Raw genomic sequence first — 22,866 nt, 5'->3', positions numbered from 1 at the left:
TGACCGATCAAGCTGATTCTCAGGACAGAAACAGTGAGGAACAGGATCCTCCAAGAGAAACCAAGGTTGAGATACTCGGAAGAGTACAAGAAGGTGTTCCTAGACAGAGACAGAACACAAACAGAGAGACAGCAGCTGAGGGAGAGGACAAAAAAGCGAAAGGAGATAGGAAAGGAAACAAGGATGGAACCAGCAGAGGTCAGTCAGAGCAGAACAGAGAAGCAGGGGCAAACACACACACAACTATCCTCAGAACCCCACAACCTATCACACCATCCCAACACACACTACAATCCATACCCACAGCTTCCACCCAACCCCCAATCATAGAATCCCACAGTATGCTACCAGGTCTCCCACCCCCACAGGCCCCCCAAACCACAGTATTGGAAAGGAAACTGAAGGTATGGTACACAAACGCTGATGGAATAACAAACAAGTGGGAGGAGTGGCACGAAAGAGCCAAAGAGACATCACCGGATATCATAGCGCTCACAGAAACCAAGCTTACAGATATGATAACAGATGCCATCTTTCCAACGAGATACCAGATCCTGAGGAAAGACAGAAGGAACAGGGAGGGTGGAGGAGTGGCACTGCTGATCAAACACCGATGGAATTTTGATGAGCTGGAAAGAGGAGACAGCGGAGAAGAAAGTGATTACAAAGTGGGAACGCTTCACTCTGGAGGTCCCAAGGTGGTAATTGCAGTGATGTATAACCCACCACAAAACAGCAGGAGACCAGGGCATGTGTATGACGACAGCAATAGAGCGATGGTTGACACACTGGCTGCAGTGGCCAGAAGAGCTCATGCATGCAGGGCAAAGCTCCTGATGATGGGCAACTTTAACCACAAGAAGATCGACTGGGAGAACTTGGAGCCACATGGGGGCCAAGATACATGGAGGGCCAAGATGATGGAGGTGGTACTGGAAAACTTCATGTACCAACACGTAAGGGACACTACAAGAGAGAGAGGAGAGGATGAGCCAGCAAGACTGGACTTAGTATTCACCTTGAGCAGTGCAGATATTGAGGATATCACATATGAAAGACCCCTTGGGGCCAGCGATCATGTGGTTTTGAGCTTCGAATACACAGTAGAGCTACAAGTGGAGAGGGAAGCAGGAAGGCCAGGACAAATGAAGCCAAGCTACAGGAAAGGGGACTACACGGGAATGAGGAGCTTCCTGAACGAGGTTCAGTGGGACAGAGAACTGGCAGGGAAGCCAGTTAATGAGATGATGGAATATGTAGCAACAATGTGCAAGGAGGCTGAGGAGAGGTTTGTACCCAAGGGAAACAGGAAAAATGAAAAAGCCAGGATGAGCCCATGGTTCACCCAAAGGTGCAAGGAGGCAAAAACCAAGTGTGCTAGGGAATGGAAGAAATATACAAGGCAAAGGACCCAGGAGAATAAGGAGAGAAGTCGTAGAGCCAGAAACGAATGTGCACAGATAAGAAGGGAGGCCCAACGACAATATGAAAACGACATAGCAGTGAAAGCCAAATCTGACCCGAAGCTGTTATACAGCCACATCAGGAGGAAAACAACAGTCAAGGACCAGGTAATCAGGCTAAGGAAGGAAGGAGGAGAGACAACAAGAAATGACCATGAAGTATGTGAGGAACTCAACAAGAGATTCAAAGAAGTGTTCACAGAGGAGACAGAAGGGGCTACAGAAAGAAGGAGAGGTGTGGCACATCACCAGGTGCTGGATACGGTACACACAACCGAGGAAGAAGTGAAGAGGCTTCTGAGTGAGCTAGATACCTCAAAGGCAATGGGGCCAGATAACATCTCTCCATGGGTCCTGAGAGAGGGAGCAGAGGTGCTATGTGTACCCCTAACAACAATATTCAATACATCTATCGAAACAGGGAGATTGCCTGAGGCATGGAAGACAGCAAATGTAGTCCCAATCTTTAAAAAATGAGACAGACATGAAGCACTAAACTACAGACCAGTGTCACTGACATGTATAGTATGCAAAGTCATGGAGAAGATTGTCAGGAGAAGAGTGGTTGAACACCTAGAAAGGAGTGATCTCATCAACAGCACCCAACATGGTTTCAGGGACGGGAAATCCTGTGTCACAAACCTACTGGAGTTCTATGACAAGGTGACAGCAGTAAGACAAGAGAGAGAGGGGTGGGTGGATTGCATTTTCTTGGACTGCAAGAAGGCGTTTGACACAGTACCACACAAGAGATTAGTGCAAAAACTGGAGGACCAAGTAGGGATAACAGGGAAGGCACTACAATGGATCAGGGAATATTTGTCAGGAAGACAGCAGCGAGTAATGGTACGTGGCGAGGTGTCAGAGTGGACACCTGTGACCAGCGGGGTCCCACAGGGGTCAGTCCTAGGACCAGTGCTGTTTCTGGTATTTGTGAACGACATGACAGAAGGAATAAACTCCGAGGTGTCCCTGTTTGCAGATGACTTGAAGTGGAGAAGAATTCATTCGATCGAAGACCAGGCAGAACTACAAAGGGATCTGGACAGGCTGCAGACCTGGTCCAGCAATTGGCTCCTGGAGTTCAATCCCACCAAGTGCAAAGTCATGAAGATTGGGGAAGGGCAAAGAAGACCGCAGACGGAGTACAGTCTAGGGGGCCAGAGACTACAAACCTCACTCAAGGAAAAAGATCTTAAGGTTTGTATAACACCAGGCACATCTCCTGAAGCGCACATCAACCAAATAACTGCTGCAGCATATGGGCACCTGGCAAACCTCAGAACAGCATTCCGACATCTTAATAAGGAGTCGTTCAGGACCCTGTACACCGTGTACGTTAGGCCCATATTGGAGTATGCGGCACCAGTTTGGAACCCACACCTAGCCAAGCACGTAAAGAAACTAGAGAAAGTGCAAAGGTTTGCCACAAGACTAGTCCCAGAGCTAAGAGGTATGTCCCACGACACTGGAGGACAGGAGAGATAGGGGGGACATGATAACGACTTGCAAAATACTGAGAGGAATTGACAAGGTGGACAAAGACAGGATGTTCCAGAGACTGGACACTGGAACAAGGGGACACAGTTGGAAGCTGAAGACACAAATGAATCACAGGGATGTTAGGAAGTATTTCTTCAGCCACAGAGTAGTCAGGAAGTGGAATAGTTTGGGAAGAGATATAGTGGAGGCAAGATCCATACATAGCTTTAAGCAGAGGTACGATAAAGCTCATGGTTCAGGGAGAGTGACCTAGTGGCGACCAGTGAAGAGGCGGGGCCAGGAGCTTGGTATCGACCCCTGCAACCTCAACTAGGTGAGTACAACTAGGTGAGTACAACTAGGTGAGTACAACTAGGTGAGTACAACTAGGTGAGTACAGGGGAACACTGACTGATAAGAAAATTCCTGAAGTATGGAGGAACATGACTGCTGGTTGAATGGCCCTTTAGAGCTGTCCAGCGTGGTCCAGCGTGGTCCAGCGTGGTCCAGCGTGGTCCAGCGTGGTCCAGCGTGGTCCAGCGTGGTCCAGCGTAGTCCAGCGTGGTCCAGCGTGGTCCAGCGTGGTCCAGCGTGGTCCAGCGTGGTCCAGCGTGGTCCAGCGTGGTCCAGCGTGGTCCATCTTGGTCCAGCGTGGTCCAGCGTAGTCCAGCGTGGTCCAGCGCGGTCCAGCGTGGTCCAGCGTAATCCAGCGTGGTCTAGCGTAGTCCAGCGTGGTCCAGCGTGGTCCAGCGTGGTCCAGTGTGCACTATGGTGGAGATGGGATTCACTATGATGGTCCAGGGACCACAATGGTGGTTCCGTGATCACAATGGTGGTCCAGGGACCTCACTTTTGTCCAGGGATCACAGTGGGGTCAAGCACCACAGTGGTGGTCTAGGAACCACAGTGTGGTCAAGCACCACAGTGGTGGTCCAGGGACCACAGTGTGGTCAAGCACCACAGTGGTGGTCCAGGGACAACAGTGTCGTCAAGCACCACAGTGGTGGTCCAGGGATCACAGTGCGGTCAAGCACCTCAGTGGTGGTCCAGGGACCACAATGTGGTCAAGCACCACAGTGGTGGTCCAGGGACCACAGTGTGGTCAAGCACCACAGTGGTGGTCCAGGGATCACAGTAGTGGTCCAGGGACCACAGTGGTGGTCCAGGGACCACAGTGTGGTCAAGCACGACAGTGGTGGTCCAGGGGCCACAGTAGTGGTCCAGGGTCCACAGTGTGGTCAAGCACCACAGTGGTGGTCCAGGGATCACAGTAGTGGTCCAGGGACCACAGTGGTGGTCCAGGGACCACAATGTGGTCAAGCACGACAGTGGTGGTCCAGGGACCACAGTAGTGGTCCAGGGACCACAGTGGTGGTCCAGAAACCACAGTGTGGTCAAGCACCACAGTGGTGGTTCAGGGATCACAGTAGTGGTCCAGGGACGACAGTGGTGGTCCAGGGACCACAGTGTCGTCAAGCACCACAGTGGTGGTCCAGGGACCACAGTGCGGTCAAGCACCTCAGTGGTGGTCCAGGAACCACAGTGTGGTCAAGCACCACGGTGGTGGTCCAGGGACCACAGTGTCGTCAAGCACCACAGTGGTGGTCCAGGGACCACAGTGCGGTCAATCACCTCAGTGGTGGTCCAGGGACCACAGTGTGGCCAAGCACCACAGTGGTGGTCCAGGGATCACAATAGTGGTCCAGAGACCACAGTGGGGGTCCAGGGACCACAATGTGGCAAAGCACAACAGTGATGGTCCAGGGACCACAGTAGTGGTCCAGGGACCACAGTGTGGTCAAGCACCACAGTGGTGGTCCAGGGATCACAGTAGTGGTCCAGGGACCACAGTGGTGGTCCAGGGACCACAGTGTGGTCAAGCACGACAGTGGTGGTCCGGGGGCCACAGTAGTGGTCCAAGGTCCACAGTGCGGTCAAGCACCACAGTGGTGGTCCAGGGATCACAGTAGTGGTCCAGGGACCACAGTGGTGGTCCAGGGACCACAGTGTGGTCAAGCACCACAGTGGTGGTCCAGGGATCACAGTAGTGGTCCAGGGACCACAGTGTTGTCAAGCACGACAGTGATGGTCCAGGGACCACAGTGTGGTCAAGCACCACAGCAGTGGTCCAGGGACCACAGTAGTGGTCCAGGGACCACAGTGGCGGTTCCGGGATCACAATGGTGGTCTAGGGACCACACTTTGGTCCAGGGATCACAGTGGTGGTTCTGGGATCACAATGGTGGTCCAGGGATCACACTTTGGTCCAAGGACCACAGTGTGGTCAAGCACCACTGTGGTGGTCCAGGGACCACAGTGTAGTCAAGCACCACAGTGGTGGTCTTGGGACCACAGTAGTGGTCCAGGTACCACAGTGGTGGTCCAGAAACTATAGTGGTGGTCCAAGGGCCACAGAAGTAGTCCAGAAACTATAGTGGTGGTCCAGAAACTACAGTGATGGTCCAAGGACCACAGTGGTGGTCCATAAATCACAGTGGGGGTCCAGGGACCACAGTGGTGATCCAGGCACCACAGTAGTTGTCCAGAAACTACAGGGATCGTCCAAGGACCACAATAGTGGTCCAGAATCACAGTGGTGGTCCATGGGCCACAGTAGTGGTCCAGGGACCACAGTGTCGTCAAGCACCACAGTGGTGGTCCAGGGATCACAGTAGTGGTCCAGGGACCACAGTGGTGGTCCAGGGACCACAGTTTGGTCAAGCGTGACAGTGGTGGTCCAGGGACCACAGTGTGGTCAAGCACCACAGCGGTGGTCCAGGGACCACAGTAGTGGTCCACGGACCACAGTGGTGGTCCAGAAACTATAGTGGTGGTCCATAAATTACGGTGGTGGTCCAGGGACCAGAGTGGTGGTTCCGGGATCACAATGGTGGTCCAGGGACCACACTTTGGTCCAGGGATCACAGTGGTGGTTCTGGGATCACAATGGTGGTCCAGGGATCACACTTTGGTCCAGGGACCACAGTGTGGTCAAGCACCACAGTGGTGGTCTTGGAACCACAGTAGTGGTCCAGGGACCACAGTGGTGGTCCAGAAACTATAGTGGTGGTCCAAGGGCCACAGAAGTAGTCCAGGGACCACAGTGGTGGTCCAGAAACTACAGTGATGGTCCAAGGACCACAGTGGTGGTCCATAAATCACAGTGGTGGTCCAGGGGCCACAGTGGTGATCCAGGCACCACAGTAGTAGTCCGTCCAGAAACTACAGTCGTGGTCCAGAAACTACAGGGGTGGTCCAAGGACCATAATAGTGGTCCAGGATCACAGTGGTGGTCCATGGACCACGGTAGTAGTCCAGGGACCATGAGGGTAGTCCAGAGACAACGGTGGTGGTCCAAGTACTACAGTGGTGGTCAGGCACTACGGTGTTGGTCCAGGGATCCTGATGGTGGTCCAGAGATCATGGTCGTGGTCCAGGGACAACAGTAGTGGTTCAGGGACCTCGGTGATGTTGCTTGGAACCACAGTGCTCTTACAGTAGTCCAGGGACAACAGAAATGGTCCATCATGGTCCTGACACTGCCTGCACCACTGCTGGGGTCGACGCTCACGGGAACACAGAGAGGTAAACAGGTCTGATGGACGCCATACCAGGAGGCGGAGAAGAGGGGTCCGTCAATCATCCCCGGCCATAACTGTCTGAGTAACACATGTCATCAATCATCGACCCTCACAGGTAAGTGTAAAAGTGATGCATGTCATCAATCATCTCCAACCCCCCAGACCTAAGTGTAAGAGCGGGCTGTGGTTCCTACGTTGGAGTGCGGCCAGCAGTAACAGCCTGGTTGATCAGGCCCTGATCCACCGAGAGGCCCGGTCATGGACCTGGCCGCGGGGGCGGCCAGGTCCATGACCGGGTGTATGTACACACACAGTGTGTGTATGTACACACACAGTGTACATACACTGAGGTACACACACAGTGTACATACACTGAGGTACACACACATTGTACATACACTGAGGTACACACACAGTGTACATACACGGAGGTACACACACACTGTACATACACTGAGGTACACACACACAGTGTACATACACTGAGGTACACACACACTGTACATACACTGAGGTACACACACAGTGTACATACACTGAGGTACACACACACTGTACATACACTGAGGTACACACACAGTGTACATACACTGAGGTACACACACACTGTACATACATTGAGGACACACTAGCTAAGGTGGCAAGAAGGGCTCACTCGAGTAGAGCGAAGTTACTGGTTATGGGCGAATTCAACCACAGGGAGACTGAGTGGGAAAACCTGGAGCCTCATGGGGGTCCCGAAACATGGAGAGCCAAGATGATGGATGTGATGCTGGCAAATCTCATGCATCATCATGTCAGGGACACTACCAGAGAGAGAGGGGAGGATGAACCAGCAAGACTGGACCTTGTGTTCACCCTGAGTAGCTCAGACATTGAGCACATCACATATGAAAGGCCCCTTGGAGCTAGTGACCACGTGGTTATAAACTTTGAATACATCGTGGAGCTACAAGTGGAGAGGGTAACATGAGTAGAAAGGGAAAAGCCAAACTATAAAAGGGTGGACTACACAGGTATGAGGACCTTCCTGCAGGAGGTTCAGTGGGAACGAGAGTTGGTAGGAAACTCAGTAAACGAAATGATGGACTTCATAACAAAATGCAAGGTGGCAGAGGAAAGCTTTGTTCCCAAGGGTAACAGAAATAATGGGAAGAACAAAACGAGCCTTTGGTTTACCCGAAGGTGTAGGGAGGCAAAAACTAAGTGCTCTAGAGAATGGAAAAAGTACAGAAGGCAAAGGACTCAGGAAAATAGAGATTAGTCGACGAGCCAGAAACGAGTATGCACAGATAAGGAGGGAGGCACAGCGACAGAACAAAAACGACATAACATCGAAAGTCAAGTCTGACCCGAAACTACTTTACAGCCACATCAGGAGGAAGACAATAGTTAAGGACCAGGTAATCAGGCTGAGGAAAGAAGGTGGGGAGCTCACAAGAAATGACCAAGAAATATGTGAGGAGCTCAACGTGAGATTTAGGGAAGTATTTACAGTGGAGGCTGAAGGGACTCTAGGAAGACAAAACAGTGGGGTACACCAACAAGGGATATACCAACAAGTGTTGGATGAATTGCAACTGAGGTGAAGAAGCTCCTAAGTGACCTTGATACCTCAAAGGCAATGGGACCAGACATCTCTCAGTGCAACGTAGGGTTACAGTTCATTCTACACCAGAGCACTGCTTACTCACGATGCATTACTCTAACAGAGTAAAGATCAAACCAGCGAGTGGCACAACCAATGAGTCGTCCAAACTAGCACTTGCAGCTGTCGTTAGTGGCAGGCTGCAAGTCAAATGTAATGCGATTTTATCGCTCAAAGAGGCCTTTGTTGTCGTCTGTACAGACGACACAGAGGCTGAGAAACTACTTACCACCACTGCTACTACCACTCTACGAGACCAGGGATTTCTTGTCTTGACTTCCCCAGCACTGAGGGCCAGGAGAACTGTGTTCCTCAAGCGACTCGACAACCTTATCACTGTACAGGCCACTGAAGAAATCAAGTCATCTATCGAAGCAAAGAACCCTTGGGCCAAGGTGGACTTCATTACTAAAATACCCAATGCTTCATCCATGCTGAAGGTCACCTTCAGTGACGTCAACATGGCAGCCAGAGCTCTCGCTGAGGGCCTGGCTATTCACTACTTCCACATCAACCCAGCCTTCATCGAAGCAGAGAAATTCCAACATATCTCACAGTGCTATAATTGTTACTCATACTTACACACCACAAATGATTGTCCTACCAAGGACAAGAAGTTCTGCTCCACCTGTGGCCGTGAGGGTCATGACTTCAAGAATTGCACTACTGCTTCACCACCTAAATGCTTGAACTGCAAGAATGACCACCATACTCTTGCTGCCAGGTGCCCTACCAGAAGAGACATACTCAAGAAACAACAACAACAAAAGAAACCCAACCCACAAGCAACCACATATTCTGCTATCGCCAAGCTTCAAGCAGACACTACCAAGATACTACATGCCACGCAAGCTGCTCCCACCACTTCCCTGCCAGCACCTACTGCCGACTCCACCAAGATTCTTTGTTGCATTATGTATGCTCATGTACAGAATGCAGCTGAGCCTGGTTCCTTCAACACCACCATCAATGAACTTTTCAAACTAAATAATATGCCTGGCCTCACATTCCCTGCATCACCACCTTCCACTGAGATCCTAAAATCTACTGCAAATATTACCAGCATCACCGCTGCTCCACCGCTGTCACAACCTCCACTAGACACAGAGATGGACCAATCAGAGACCTCTGAGACGTCGGCAAAACCCACCAATGAGAGTCCACTACCGCTTTCATCCACTGCTAGAGCAACTGACCAGTCGGAAATCTCGCCTTCACCAGTTCAGCCACCAGCCAAGAAAGCAAAAACACAAGACACTGCGGATGCACCTCACGGTGCCACTGTCACTGACACTGCTGCACCACAACGGGTCCGATATCTGAAGGGCGTATACTTCTATACAACCAAGGAGTATAAGAACACAATGCTGTCTTCAGAAATCCATCATCACCTCCAGGACGGAACAGTCAAGTATACCTACGACCAAACTGCTACATACACCACTGAAGACATGACCAGACTACTCACTGCCAACACCCAACACCTTGTGGAAGTCAAGTACACCTCAAAGAGGAAATTCAGGATGCTTCAGAATAGGGACCTTGAAGACGGTACCCTCGTCTAGCACGACTATCCATGACCATTCACCCAGCACTTTGCTGTCCGCTAAAGCTGGGGTGTGGCTCCAATCAACCCTGTAACTGCTGCCTCTGCGCAAGATAGAAGAAGACGACATCCTCCAACCGGAGGGCCAAGAAAGAAGAAAGATGATTATCGTCACCCCCCACCCGGGGGGCCACTGCCGGGTCACCATCTGGAGAAGACCTGGGCCAGAAGGACCTGCGAATCAACATGAATGAAAATGAACACCAACACACGACACTCCACACAGGAGAGCACAGCGCTAGCACGATCGACACCATGCATTGCCCTTCTAGGGCATGGTTGGTGCCAGAGCCCGAGTTTGTACCTTACAAGATGAGGGGGGTACTTGTGCCTCCTCCCATGGGAGACTTAGGTCTCAGACACTCCCTAGACAGGGAGCCAGTGCCGGGCCACCACTTGGAAGGGCCCGGGCCGGGAAAATACCGGCGAATCTTTAACAACAACATCTCTCAGTGGGTCCTTAGAGAGGGAGCAGAGACACTGTGTGCCACTAACCAAAATCTTCAACACTTTCCTTGAAACTGTACAACTACCTGAAGTGTGGAAGATGGCAAATGTAGTCCCCATCTTTAAGAAAGGAGACAGAAATGAAGCACTAAACTATAGACCAGTGTCACTGACGTGTATAGTATGCAAAGTCTTGGAGAAGATTATCAGGAAGAGAGTGGTGGAGCACCTGGAGTGGAACAAGATTATAAACGACAACCAGCATGGATTCATGGAAGGCAAATCCTGTGTCATAAAACTACTAGAGTTTTATGACAAGGTAACTGAAGTAAGAAATGAGAGGGAGGGGTGGGTGGATTGCATTTTCTTGAACTGCAAGAAGGCCTTCGACACAGTTCCTCACAAGAGATTAGTACAGAAGCTAGAGGATCAGGCACATATAACAGGAAGGGCACTGCAATGGATCAAAGAATACCTAACAGGGAGGCAACAGTGAGTCATGGTCCGTGATGAGGTATCACAGTGGGCGCCTGTGACGAGTGGGGTCCCACAGGGGTCGGTCCCAGGACCAGTGCTGTTCTTGGTATATGTGAACATGACGGAAGGGACAGACTCAGAAATGTCCCTGTTTGCAGATGACGTGAAGTTAATGAGGAGAATTAAATCAGATGCAGACCAGACAGGTCTACAAAGAGACCTGGACAGGCTGGATGAGTGGTCCAGCAACTGGCTCCTAGAATTTAACCCTGCCAAATGCAAAGTCATGAAGATCGGAGAAGGGCAAAGACCGCAGACTGAGTATAGGCTAGGTGGCCCAAGACTATAAACCTCACTCAAGGAGAAAGATCTAGGAGTGAGTATAATACCGAGTAAGTCGCCAGAAGCACACATTAACCAGATAACTGCTGCGGCATATGGGCGCTTGGTAAACCTGAGAATAGCGTTCTGGTACCTCAGTAAGGAATCGTTCAAGACTTTATACATTGTACGTCAGGCCCATACTGGAGTACCCAGCACCAGTCTGGAACCAACACCTGGTCAAACACGTCAAGAAATTAGAGAAAGTGCAAAGGTTTGCAACAAGGCTAGTTCCAGAGCTAAGGGGGATGTCCTACGAAGAAAGGTTAAGGGAAATCGGTCTGACGACACTGGAGGACAGGAGGGTTAGGGGAGACATGATAATGACATACAAAATATTGCGTGGAATAGACAAGGTTGACAGAGACAGGATGTTCCAGAGATGGGACACAGTAACAAGGGGTCACAATTGGAAGCTGAGGACTCAGATTAGTCAAAGGAATGTTAGGAAGTATTTCTTCAGCCACAGAGTTCTTAGGAAGTGGAATAGTCTGGCAAGCGATGTAGTGGAGGCAGGAACCATACATAGTTTTAAGGCGAGGTATGATAAAGCTCATGGAGCAGGGAGAGGGAGGACCCAGTTGCGGTCAGTGAAGAGGCGGGGCCAGGAGCTGAGTCTCGACCCCTGCAACCACAATTAGGTGAATTAGGCGAGTACTGTGTGTGTACCTGAGTATGTACACTGTACTTCAGTGTATGTACACTGTACCTCAGTGTATGTACACTGTACTTCAGTGTATGTACACTGTACCTCAGTGTATGTACACTGTACTTCAGTGTATGTACACTGTACCTCAGTGTATGTACACTGTACCTCAGTGTATGTACACTGTACCTCAGTGTATGTACACTGTACCTCAGTGTATGTACACTGTACCTCAGTGTATGTACACTGTACCTCATTGTATGTACACTGTACCTCAGTGTATGTACACTGTACCTCAGTGTATGTACACTGTACCTCAGTGTATGTACACTGTACCTCAGTGTATGTACACTGTACCTCTGTGTATGTACACTGTACCTCAGTGCATGCACACTGTACCTCAGTGTATGTACACTGTACATACACTGAGGTACAGTGTACATACACTGAGGTACAGTGTACATACACTGAGGTACAGTATACATACACTGAGGTACAGTATACATACACTGAGGTACACACACTTGATCTATGAGGATAAATTTAAGCATCTCCGTAAATAGAAGGACAGCACTGTCTACTTGTCTGTCTACCTGGACCACTATGACAAGGTCATGGGTGCTGTAGAGGATAAACAAAACACAGATGTAGTATACACAGACTTTGCAAAAGCTTTCGACAAGTGTGACCATGGTGTAATAGCGCACAAAATGCGTGATAAAGAAATTACTGGAAAAGTTGGTAGATGGATCTGCAACTTCCTGACATATAAATTAAAAGGACAAGTGCAACTAATGTGACATTTTATTGGAGCAACGTTTAGCTCTCCAGAAGCTTTATTAAGCCTAAACGTTGCCACAGTAAAATGTCATGTCAGTTGTACTTGTGTCCTTTTACTTTACATATTGTCTGTAATTCTACCAACATTATTACAGCTTCCTGACAAATAGAACACAGAGTAATAGTAAACAGTAAAGTCCCAGGCAGCCATGGTAAAAAGCTCTGTTCCACAAGGCACAGTACTCGCTCCCACTCTCTTCCTCATCCTCATTTCTGACAGACAGATGTCAGTCATAGCTCCGTGTCTTCCTTTGTGGATGACACCCGGATCACCATGGCAGTGACCTCCATCGAAGACGCTGCGAGACTCCAAGCGGACATCAACCAAATCTTCGAATGGACCACTCAAAACAATATGAAGTTCAACGAGAAGAAATTTCAACTACTCAGATATGGGAAACTTGAGGAAATTAAAAATGTATCAGGGTATACGACGAATTCTAACCACACAATAGAGCGAGAAAGAAATGTGAAGGACCTGGGAGTGATAATGTCAGAGGATCTCGCCTTCAAAGATCACAACATTGTATCTACCTCATGGATGGATGGATAATGGATGGATAATGAGATGGATGGATAATGAGATGGATGGATAATGAGAACCTTCAAAACTAGAGACGCCTAGCCCATGATTCTCTTCATATCACTTGTGCTCTCTAGGCTGGAATACTGCTGTACACTAACGGCTCCCTTCAAGGCTGGAGAGTGTACAAGAACTTTCACGGCACACAAGTACGATAAAGGCACCTAAACTACTGGGAACGGTTGAAGGTCCTTGATCTGTATTCCCTGGAACGCATGCGAGAAAGATACATGATAACATACACTTGGAAGGTCCTGGAGGGATTGGTACCAAACTTGCACACGAAAATCACTCCATATGAGAGCAAAAGACTCGGCAGGAGATGCAACATTCCCCCGATGAAAAGCAGGGGAGCCACGAGTACACTGAGAGACAACACAATAAGTGTCCGGGGCCCAAGACTGTTCAACTGCCTCCCAACATACATAAGGGGGATTACCAATAGACCCCTGGCTGTCTTTAAGAAGGCACTGGACAGGCACCTAAAGTCAGTACCTGACCAACTGGGCTGTGGTTCCTACGTTAGCTTGCGTGCGGTCAGCAGTAAAAGCCTGGTTGATCAGACCCTGGTCCACCATGAGGTCTGATCTCAACGACTCCGCGGCCCGGTCAGACCCACGAAACCTTCTCCAGGTAAACATGTCTGACTGTCAGACTGACCGTTTTCTGACAGCCTGTACATTTTACTATTATACATTTACCTGTCTACCCGACTATCAATTAACCAAACTAAGGCTAATGGAGGTGATATCCAAGTGTTATCCGTAGTCAAATATAACTTATGGTAATTAGCAGACAGACTGGTCTTCATGACTGTTCATTAAGAACCAGTTATCTTGGGTCACTCGGGATGCTCGAAGCTTTACAGGTATCACTTTACACCTTTAAAGAGTTCACTTCAGTAGAGCTTTGCATAGCTTACGATTTCTTGGCTCGTTTACCACCATTCAGGGTGGTACCACCATCTAGGGTAGTACTACCATCTAGGGTGGTACTACCATCTAGGGTGGTACTACCATCTAGGGTGGTACTACCATCTAGGGTGGTACTACCATCTAGGGTGGTACTACCATCTAGGGTCGTACTACCATCTAGGGTGGTACTACCATCTAGGGTGGTACATCCATCTAGGGTGGTACTACCATCCAAGGAGGTACATCCATCTAGGGTGGTACTACCATCCAAGGAGGTACATCCATCTAGGGTGGTACTACCATCCAAGGGGGTACATCCATCTAGGGTGGTACTACCATCCAAGGAGGTACATCCATCTAGGGTGGTACATCCATCTAGGGTGGTACATCCATCTAGGGTGGTACTACCATCCAAGGAGGTACATCCATCTAGGGTGGTACCACACTAGGTGGTACCACACTAGGTGGTACCATCCAGGGAGGCACTACTATTCAGGGTCTATCATCCAGGGTGATTATTACTATGCTACAATTTTGGTGATAAAGCTATCTAGGGGAATGAAAGCAGTCTGCCTGTCCGTCACCAAAACTGCAATGTAAATATAGTCCAGGAGTACAAAAACACATGCAATAATTTTTATTCTTTACTGGTAATATTTTTAGCATCAGAGTATTTTCTTTCTTTGGTATTATTATCACATTACACTAAATGTCGTCGTGATCTCACCTATCCTGTGTCACTTAACACTACCTTTCTCTATGTGTCATGACACTCCTACGTGTCACAAGACACCCTGTTCTCTGTCATGACAGTCCCGTGTTACAAGACACCCTGTTCTCTGTCATGACAGTCCCGTGTTACAAGACACCCTGTTCTCTGTCATGACAGTCCCGTGTTACAAGACACCCTGTTCTCTAAACCATACCCCCGGCCGGGATTGAACCCGCAATCGAGTCATTACGATTTCTTAAGTCACCCTGTTCTCTGTCATGACAGTCCCGTGTTACAAGACACCCTGTTCTCTGTCATGACAGTCCCGTGTCACAAGACACCCTGTTCTCTGTCATGACAGTCCCGTGTCACAAGACACCCTGTTCTCTGTCATGACAGTCCCGTGTTACAAGACACCCTGTTCTCTGTCATGACAGTCCCGTGTCACAAGACACCCTGTTCTCTGTCATGACAGTCCCGTGTTACAAGACACCCTGTTCTCTGTCATGACAGTCCCGTGTCACAAGACACCCTGTTCTCTGTCATGACAGTCCCGTGTCACAAGATACCCTGTTCTCTGTCATGACAGTCCCGTGTCACAAGACACTATCTTTTGTACAGGGTTATACGACACCTTGTTAATGGTATATGATTTGTGTTATATCCTTCACCTGTGTTATTACTGACACGACACAGCCTCGACCGTGTCTTCACACGACGCCACCTCGACCGTGTCTTCACACGACGCCACCTCGACCGTGTCTTCACACGACGCCACCTCGACCGTGTCTTCACACGACGCCACCTCGACCGTGTCTTCACACGACGCCACCTCGACCGTGTCTTCACACGACGCCACCTCGATCCTGTCTTCACACGACACAGCCTCGACCGTGTCTTCACACGACGCCACCTCGACCGTGTCTTCACACGACGCCACCTCGACCGTGTCTTCACACGACGCCACCTCGATCCTGTCTTCACACGACGCCACCTCGATCCTGTCTTCACACGACGCCACCTCGATCCTGTCTTCACACGACGCCACCTCGATCCTGTCTTCACACGACGCCACCTCGACCGTGTCTTCACACGACGCCACCTCGACCGTGTCTTCACACGACGCCACTTCAACCCTGTCTTCACACGACGCCACCTCGATCCTGTCTTCACACGACGCCACCTCGATCCTGTCTTCACACGACGCCACCTCGACCGTGTCTTCACACGACGCCACCTCGACCGTGTCTTCACACGACGCCACCTCGATCCTGTCTTCACACGACGCCACCTCGATCCTGTCTTCACACGACGCCACCTCGACCGTGTCTTCACACGACGCCACCTCGACCGTGTCTTCAAACGACGCCACCTCGACCGTGGCTTCACACGACGCCACTTCAACCCTGTCTTCACACGACGCCACCTCGATCCTGTCTTCACACGACGCCACCTCGATCCTGTCTTCACACGACGCCACCTCGACCGTGTCTTCACACGACGCCACCTCGACCGTGTCTTCACACGACGCCACCTCGACCCTGTCTTCACACGACGCCACCTCGATCCTGTCTTCACACGACGCCACCTCAACCCTGTCTTCACACGACGCCACCTCAACCCTGTCTTCACACGATGCCACCTCAACCCTGTCTTCACACGACGCCACCTCAACCCTGTCTTCACACGACGCCACCTCGACCGTGTCTTCACACGACGCCACCTCAACCCTGTCTTCACACGACGCCACCTCAACCCTGTCTTCACACGACGCCACCTCGACCCTGTCTTCACACGACGCCACCTCGACCCTGTCTTCACACGACGCCACCTCGACCCTGTCTTCACACGACGCCACCTCAACCCTGTCTTCACACGACGCCACCTCAACCCTGTCTTCACACGAAGCCACCTCAACCCTGTCTTCACACGACGCCACCTCAACCCTGTCTTCACACGACGCCACCTCAACCCTGTCTTCACACGAAGCCACCTCAACCCTGTCTTCACACGACGCCACCTCGACCCTGTCTTCACACGACGCCACCTCGACCCTGTCTTCACACGACGCCACCTCAACCCTGTCTTCACACGACGCCACCTCGACCCTGTCTTCACACGACGCCACCTCGACCCTGTCTTCACACGACGCCACCTCAACCCTGTCTTCACACGACGCCACCTCAACCCTGTCTTCACATGAAGCCACCTCAACCCTGTCTTCACACGACGCCACCTCACCCCTGTCTTCACACGACGCCACCTCGACCCTGTCTTCACACGACGCCACCTCGACCCTGTCTTCACACGACGCCACCTTAACCCTGTCTTCACACGACGCCACATCAACCCTGTCTTCACACGACGCCACCTCGACCCTGTCTTCGCACGACGCCACCTCAACCCTGTCTTCACACGACGCCACCTCGACCCTGTCTTCACACGACGCCACCTCAACCCTGTCTTCACACGACGCCACCTCGACCCTGTCTTCACACGACGCCACCTCAACCCTGTCTTCACACGACGCCACCTCAACCCTGTCTTCACACGACGCCACCTCGACCCTGTCTTCATACGACGCCACCTCGACCCTGTCTTCAACGTCGTGGAATAGCCAACAGGGAACTAAATCCAGCCGGGGCGTGTGTCAAGCAGTCGTGAAACTCTGGTGAATACGCTCTATCTCTGCCTGAGACCGCCAAGTGAACTTAGTGGACCCTCAAGCAGTGGTACACACGCTTAATGGTGAATACACTCTTTCTGACACCTCTGTAACTTGCTCAGCTATCAAAACTTTGGAGACCAGTCTCTGGACCAATTATGTACCTCTGTAATCTTTCGACTACCGCCCACAGGATGGGTATGGGGTGCATAATAAACATATTAAACTAACTCTGACACTGAGGCAGGCTCAGCAGCCCCCTACATTGAGTGTGCTGACGTCACACAGGGTACTGCTGACCGGTAACAACCATAGTAGTACCCAAGTGATCAGTCAACCACCACCTCCCTTTATTTGTTTCTGTGTTCGCAACAGCGGTACTACCATCCAGGGTGGTACTACCATCCAGGGTGATACTGCAATCCAGGGAGGTACTACCATCCAGGGTGATACTGCAATCCAGAGTGGTACTACCATCCAGGGTGATACTGCAATCCAAGGTGGTACTACAATCCAGGGTGATACTGCAATCCAGAGTGGTACTACCATCCAGGGTGATACTGCAATCCAGGGTGGTACTACCATCCAGGGTGATACTGCAATCCAGAGTGCTACTACCATCCAGGGTGATACTGCAATCCAGGGTGGTACTACCATTCAGGGTGATACTGCAATCCAGGGTGGTACTACCATCCAGGGTGATACTGCAATCCAGAGTGGTACTACCATCCAGGGTGATACTGCAATCCAGGGTGGTACTACCATCCAGGGTGATACTGCAATCCAGAGTGGTACTGCTATCCACCGTGGTACTACCATCCAGGGTGGTACTACCATCCAGGGAGGTACTACCATCCAGGGTGTCACTACCATCCTGGGTGGTACTACCATTCAGGGTGTCACTACCATCCAGGGAGGTACTACCATCCAGGGTGGTACTACCATCTAGGGTGGTACTACCATCCAGGGTGGTACTACCGTCCAGGGAGGTACTGCCATCCAGGGTGGTATTACCTTCCAGGGAGGTACTACCATCCAGGGTGTCACTACAATCCAGGGTGGTACTACCATCCAGGGTGTCACTACCATCCAGGTAGGTACTACCATCCAGGGAGGTACTGCCATCCAGGGTGGTATTACCTTCCAGGGAGGTACTACCATCCAGGGTGTCACTACAATCCAGGGTGGTACTACCATCCAGGGTGTCACTACCATCCAGGTAGGTACTACCATCCAGGGAGGTACTGCCATCCAGGGTGGTATTACCTTCCAGGGAGGTACTGCCATCCAGGGAGGTACTACCATCCAGGGTGTCACTACCATCCAGGGAGATAGTATCATTCAGGGTGGTACTACCATCCAGGGAGGTACTACCATCCAGGGAGGTACTGCCATCCAGGGTGGTATTACCTTCCAGGGAGGTACTGCCATCCAGGGAGGTACTACCATCCAGGGTGTCACTACCATCCAGGGAGGTACTACCATCCAGGGAGGTACTACCATCCAGGGAGGTACTACCATCCAGGGTGTCACTACCATCCAGGGAGGTACTACCATCCAGGGAGGTACTACCATACAGGGAGGTACTACCATCCAGGGAGGTACTACCATCCCTGGCTGCATTGACAGGGTGGAGGGTCATCGCACCCAGGGAACTTGCCCAGGCTGGGGTATATAACTGTGGATGCTGGGAATGGATTCTCCAGTGATCTCCTGCATCCCCTCCACGATGCTGTACTTGACCAGTGTCTGGCTGCTCCACTCTCTTGTAAGTTTGTGTACTCACCTAATTTTGGTTGCTGGGGGTTGAGTTTTAGTTCCTGGTCCCGCTTCTTCACTGGTCACTACTAGGTCCATTCTTTCCCTGCACCATGAGTTTTATCATACCTTTTCTTAAAACTATGTATGGATCCTGCCTCCAGTACATCACTCTTCAGACTATTCCACTTCCTGACACCTCTATGACTGAAGAAATACTTCCTAACCTCCCTGTGACTCCCCTGAGTCTTCATCTTCCAATTGTGACCCCATGTTGCCGTGTCCCATCTCTAAGACATCCTCTCCATATCCAGCCTGTCAATTCCTCTCAGTATTTTATATATTGTTATCATGTCCCCTCTATCCCTCCTGTCCTCCAGTGTTGTCAGGTTGAGTTGCCTTAACCTCTCTTCGTAGGACATTCCCCTTACTTCTAATTTCTTGACGTGTTTGACCAGGTGTGGGCTCCAAACTGGTGCTGCATACTCTAGCATGGGCCTGACGTGTGTGTGTGTGTGTGTGTGTGTGTGTGTGTGTGTGTGTGTGTGTGTGTGTGTGTGTGTGTGTGTGTGTACTCACCTAACTGTACTCGCCTAATTGTGGTTGCAGGGGTCGATACTCAGCTCCTGGCCCCGCCTCTTCACCGAGTGCTACTAGGTCCTCTCTCTCCCTGCTCCATGAGCTTTATCATACTTCATCTTAAAGCTATGTATGGTTCCTGCCTCCAGTACATCACTTGCTAGGCTATTCCACTTCCTGACTACTCTATGACTGAAGAAATACTACCTAGCATCCCTTTGACTCATCTGGGTCTTCAACTTCCAATTGTGGCCCCTTGTCTCTGTGTCCCCTCTCTAGAACATCCTGTCTCTGTCCACCTTGTCTATTACACGCAGTATTTTGTATACCGTTATCATGTCAATTTTTCTAATTTCTTGACGTGCTTGATCAAGTGTGGGTTCCAAACAGGTGCTGCATACTCCAATATGGACCTGACATACACGGTGTACAGTGTCTTGAACGATTTCTTACTAAGTTATGGAACGCTGTTCACAGGTTTGCCAGGCCCCCATATGCTGCAGAAGTTACCTGGTTGATGTGTGCTTCCGGAGACATGCTCGGTGTTATACTCACCCCAAGATCTTTCTCTTTGAGCGAGGTTTGCAGTCTTTGACCACCTAGCCTATATACTCCGTCTGCGGTTTTCTGTGCTCTTCCCCGATCTTCATGACTTTCCATTTGGCGGGGTTAAGTTCGAGAAGCCAGTTGCTACACCAGGTGTCCAGTCTGTCCAGGTCTCTTTGAAGTCCTGATCCACATCTAATATAATTCTCCTCATTAACTTCACATTATCTGCGAACAGGGACACTTCTGAGTCTATACCTTCAATCATGTCGTTCACATATACCAAAAATAGCACTGGTCCTAGGACCGACCCCTGTGGGACCCCGCTCGTCACAGGTGCCCACTGTGATACCTGATCATGCACCATGACTCGTTGTTGCCTCCCTGTCAGGTATTCTCTGAGCCATTGTAGTACCCTTCCTGTTATATGCGCCTGATCCTCTAGCTTCTGCACTAATCTCTTGTGAGGAACTGTGTCAAAGGCCTTCTTGCAGTTCAAGAAAATGCAATCAACCCACCCCTCTCTCTCTCGTGTCTTACTTCTGTTACTTTATCATAAAACTCAAGTAGGTTTGTGACACAGGATTTGCCTTCCATAAAACTGTGCTGGTTGGCATTTATACTCTTGTTCCATTCCAGGTGTGTGTGTGTGTGTGTGTGTGTGTGTGTGTGTGTGTGTGTGTGTGTGTGTGTGTGTGTGTATGTGTGTGTGTGTGTGTGTGTGTGTGTGTGTGTATGTGTGTGTGTGTGTGTGTGTGTGTGTGTGTGTGTGTGTGTGTACTCACCTAGTTGTACTCACCTAGTTGAGGTTGCAGGGGTCGAGTCCAAGCTCCTGGCCCCGCCTCTTCACTGGTCGCCACTAGGTCACTCTCTCTGAACCATGAGCTTTATCATACCTCTGCTTAAAGCTATGTATGGATCCTGCCTCCACTACATCTCTTCCCAAACTATTCCACTTCCTGACTACTCTGTGGCTGAAGAAATACTTCCTAACATCCCTGTGATTCATCTGTCTTCAGCTTCCAACTGTGTCCCCTTGTTCCTGTGTCCAGTCTCTGGAACATCCTGTCTTTGTCCATCTTGTCAATTCCTCTCAGTACTTTGTAAGTCGTTATCATGTCTCCCCTATCTCTCCTGTCCTCGAGTGTCGTCAGGTTGATTTCCCTTAACCTCTCCTCGTAGGACATACCTCTTAGCTCTGGGATTAGTCTTGTGGCAAACCTTTGCACTTTCTCTAGTTTCTTTAGGTGTGGGTTCCAAACTGGTGCCGCATACTCCAATATGGGCCTAACATACACGGTGTACAGGGTCCTGAACGATTCCTTATTAAGATGTCGGAATGCTGTTCTGAGGTTTGCCAGGCGCCCATATGCTGCAGCAGTTATTTGGTTGATGTGCACTTCAGGAGATGTGCCTGGTGTTATACTCACCCCAAGATCTTTTTCCTTGAGTGATGTTTGTAGTCTCTGGCCCCCTAGACTGTACTCTGTCTGCGGTCTTCTTTGCCCTTCCCCTATCTTCATGACTTTGCACTTGGTGGGATTGAACTCCAGGAGCCAATTGCTGGACCAGGTCTGCAGCCTGTCCAGATCCCTTTGTAGTTCTGCCTGATCTTCGATCGAATGAATTCTTCTCATCAACTTCACGTCATCTGCAAACAGGGACACCTCAGAGTTTATTCCTTCTGACATGTCGTTCACAAATACCAGAAACAGCACTGGTCCTAGGACTGACCCCTGTGGGACCCCGCTGGTCACAGGTGCCCACTCTGACACCTCGCCACGTACCATTACTCGCTGCTGTCTTCCTGACAAATATTTATTTATTTATTTATTTATTTATTTAGTAATTTAAGCATACATACAGAGGTACAAAAAATACAGGTAAGAGCAGCATGCCAAAGCCACTTATATGCATAGCATTACGGGCTGGCTTAAAATTAACTTAAGATTAACTAAGCAATGATGAAATCAGTGATAAAACATTATTGTAAACAGATAACTATAAAGCACAAATGAGTATTACAAAGACAGGTCATATGGTTGCATGCATTGTTGTACATTCAGTCGTATGGAGTATTCTGTTAGGTAGTGTATTTAAAAAAATAATAAAGTTAGATTGGGTCCTAGGTTTAACATTTGTGTGATATAATTGTGAGTAACATATAGGATATACAATTTATAAGGTTCAGTTATTCAGTATTTATTTGGTTTTGAGTGAGTAAGTGAACTTTGAGAAGAGACTTGAATTTATAAACAGGTAGTGTTTCTTTTATATTTACAGGTAATGAATTCCAGATTTTAGGGCCTTTTATGTGCATTGAGTTTTTGCATAGCGTGAGATGGACACGAGGAACATCAAAGAGTGATCTGTGCCTTGTGTTATGGTCATGTGTTCTGTTGAGGATGGCAAGGAGATGTTTGAGGGGAGGGTTAATATCAGAGTTAAGTGTTCTATGTATGTAATAAGTGCAGTAATAAGTATGGATGTTTTGTATGGTGAGTAGGTTGAGTGTTTTGAATATTGGTGGAGTGTGTT

General features: G+C 49.8%; 1 protein-coding gene across 1 annotated transcript in view; it reads left to right on the top strand.

Annotated features, from left to right (window-relative positions):
• The first annotated feature begins 19,163 nt into the window (after positions 1-19,163).
• LOC128697095 (uncharacterized) overlaps positions 19,164-22,866 on the top strand; it is a 56,202-nt gene continuing 52,499 nt past the window's right edge. Inside the window, exon 1 of the mRNA XM_070095315.1 lies at positions 19,164-19,213. Within this exon, the coding sequence (XP_069951416.1) occupies positions 19,175-19,213 (39 nt within the window). The 5' untranslated portion in view covers positions 19,164-19,174. The remainder of the gene's footprint in view (positions 19,214-22,866) is intronic.

This window comes from Cherax quadricarinatus, chromosome 49, assembly GCF_038502225.1.
Source record: "Cherax quadricarinatus isolate ZL_2023a chromosome 49, ASM3850222v1, whole genome shotgun sequence".
NCBI classification, from domain to species: domain Eukaryota; kingdom Metazoa; phylum Arthropoda; class Malacostraca; order Decapoda; family Parastacidae; genus Cherax; species Cherax quadricarinatus.
This window is presented reverse-complemented; position numbering and strand designations above follow the sequence as displayed.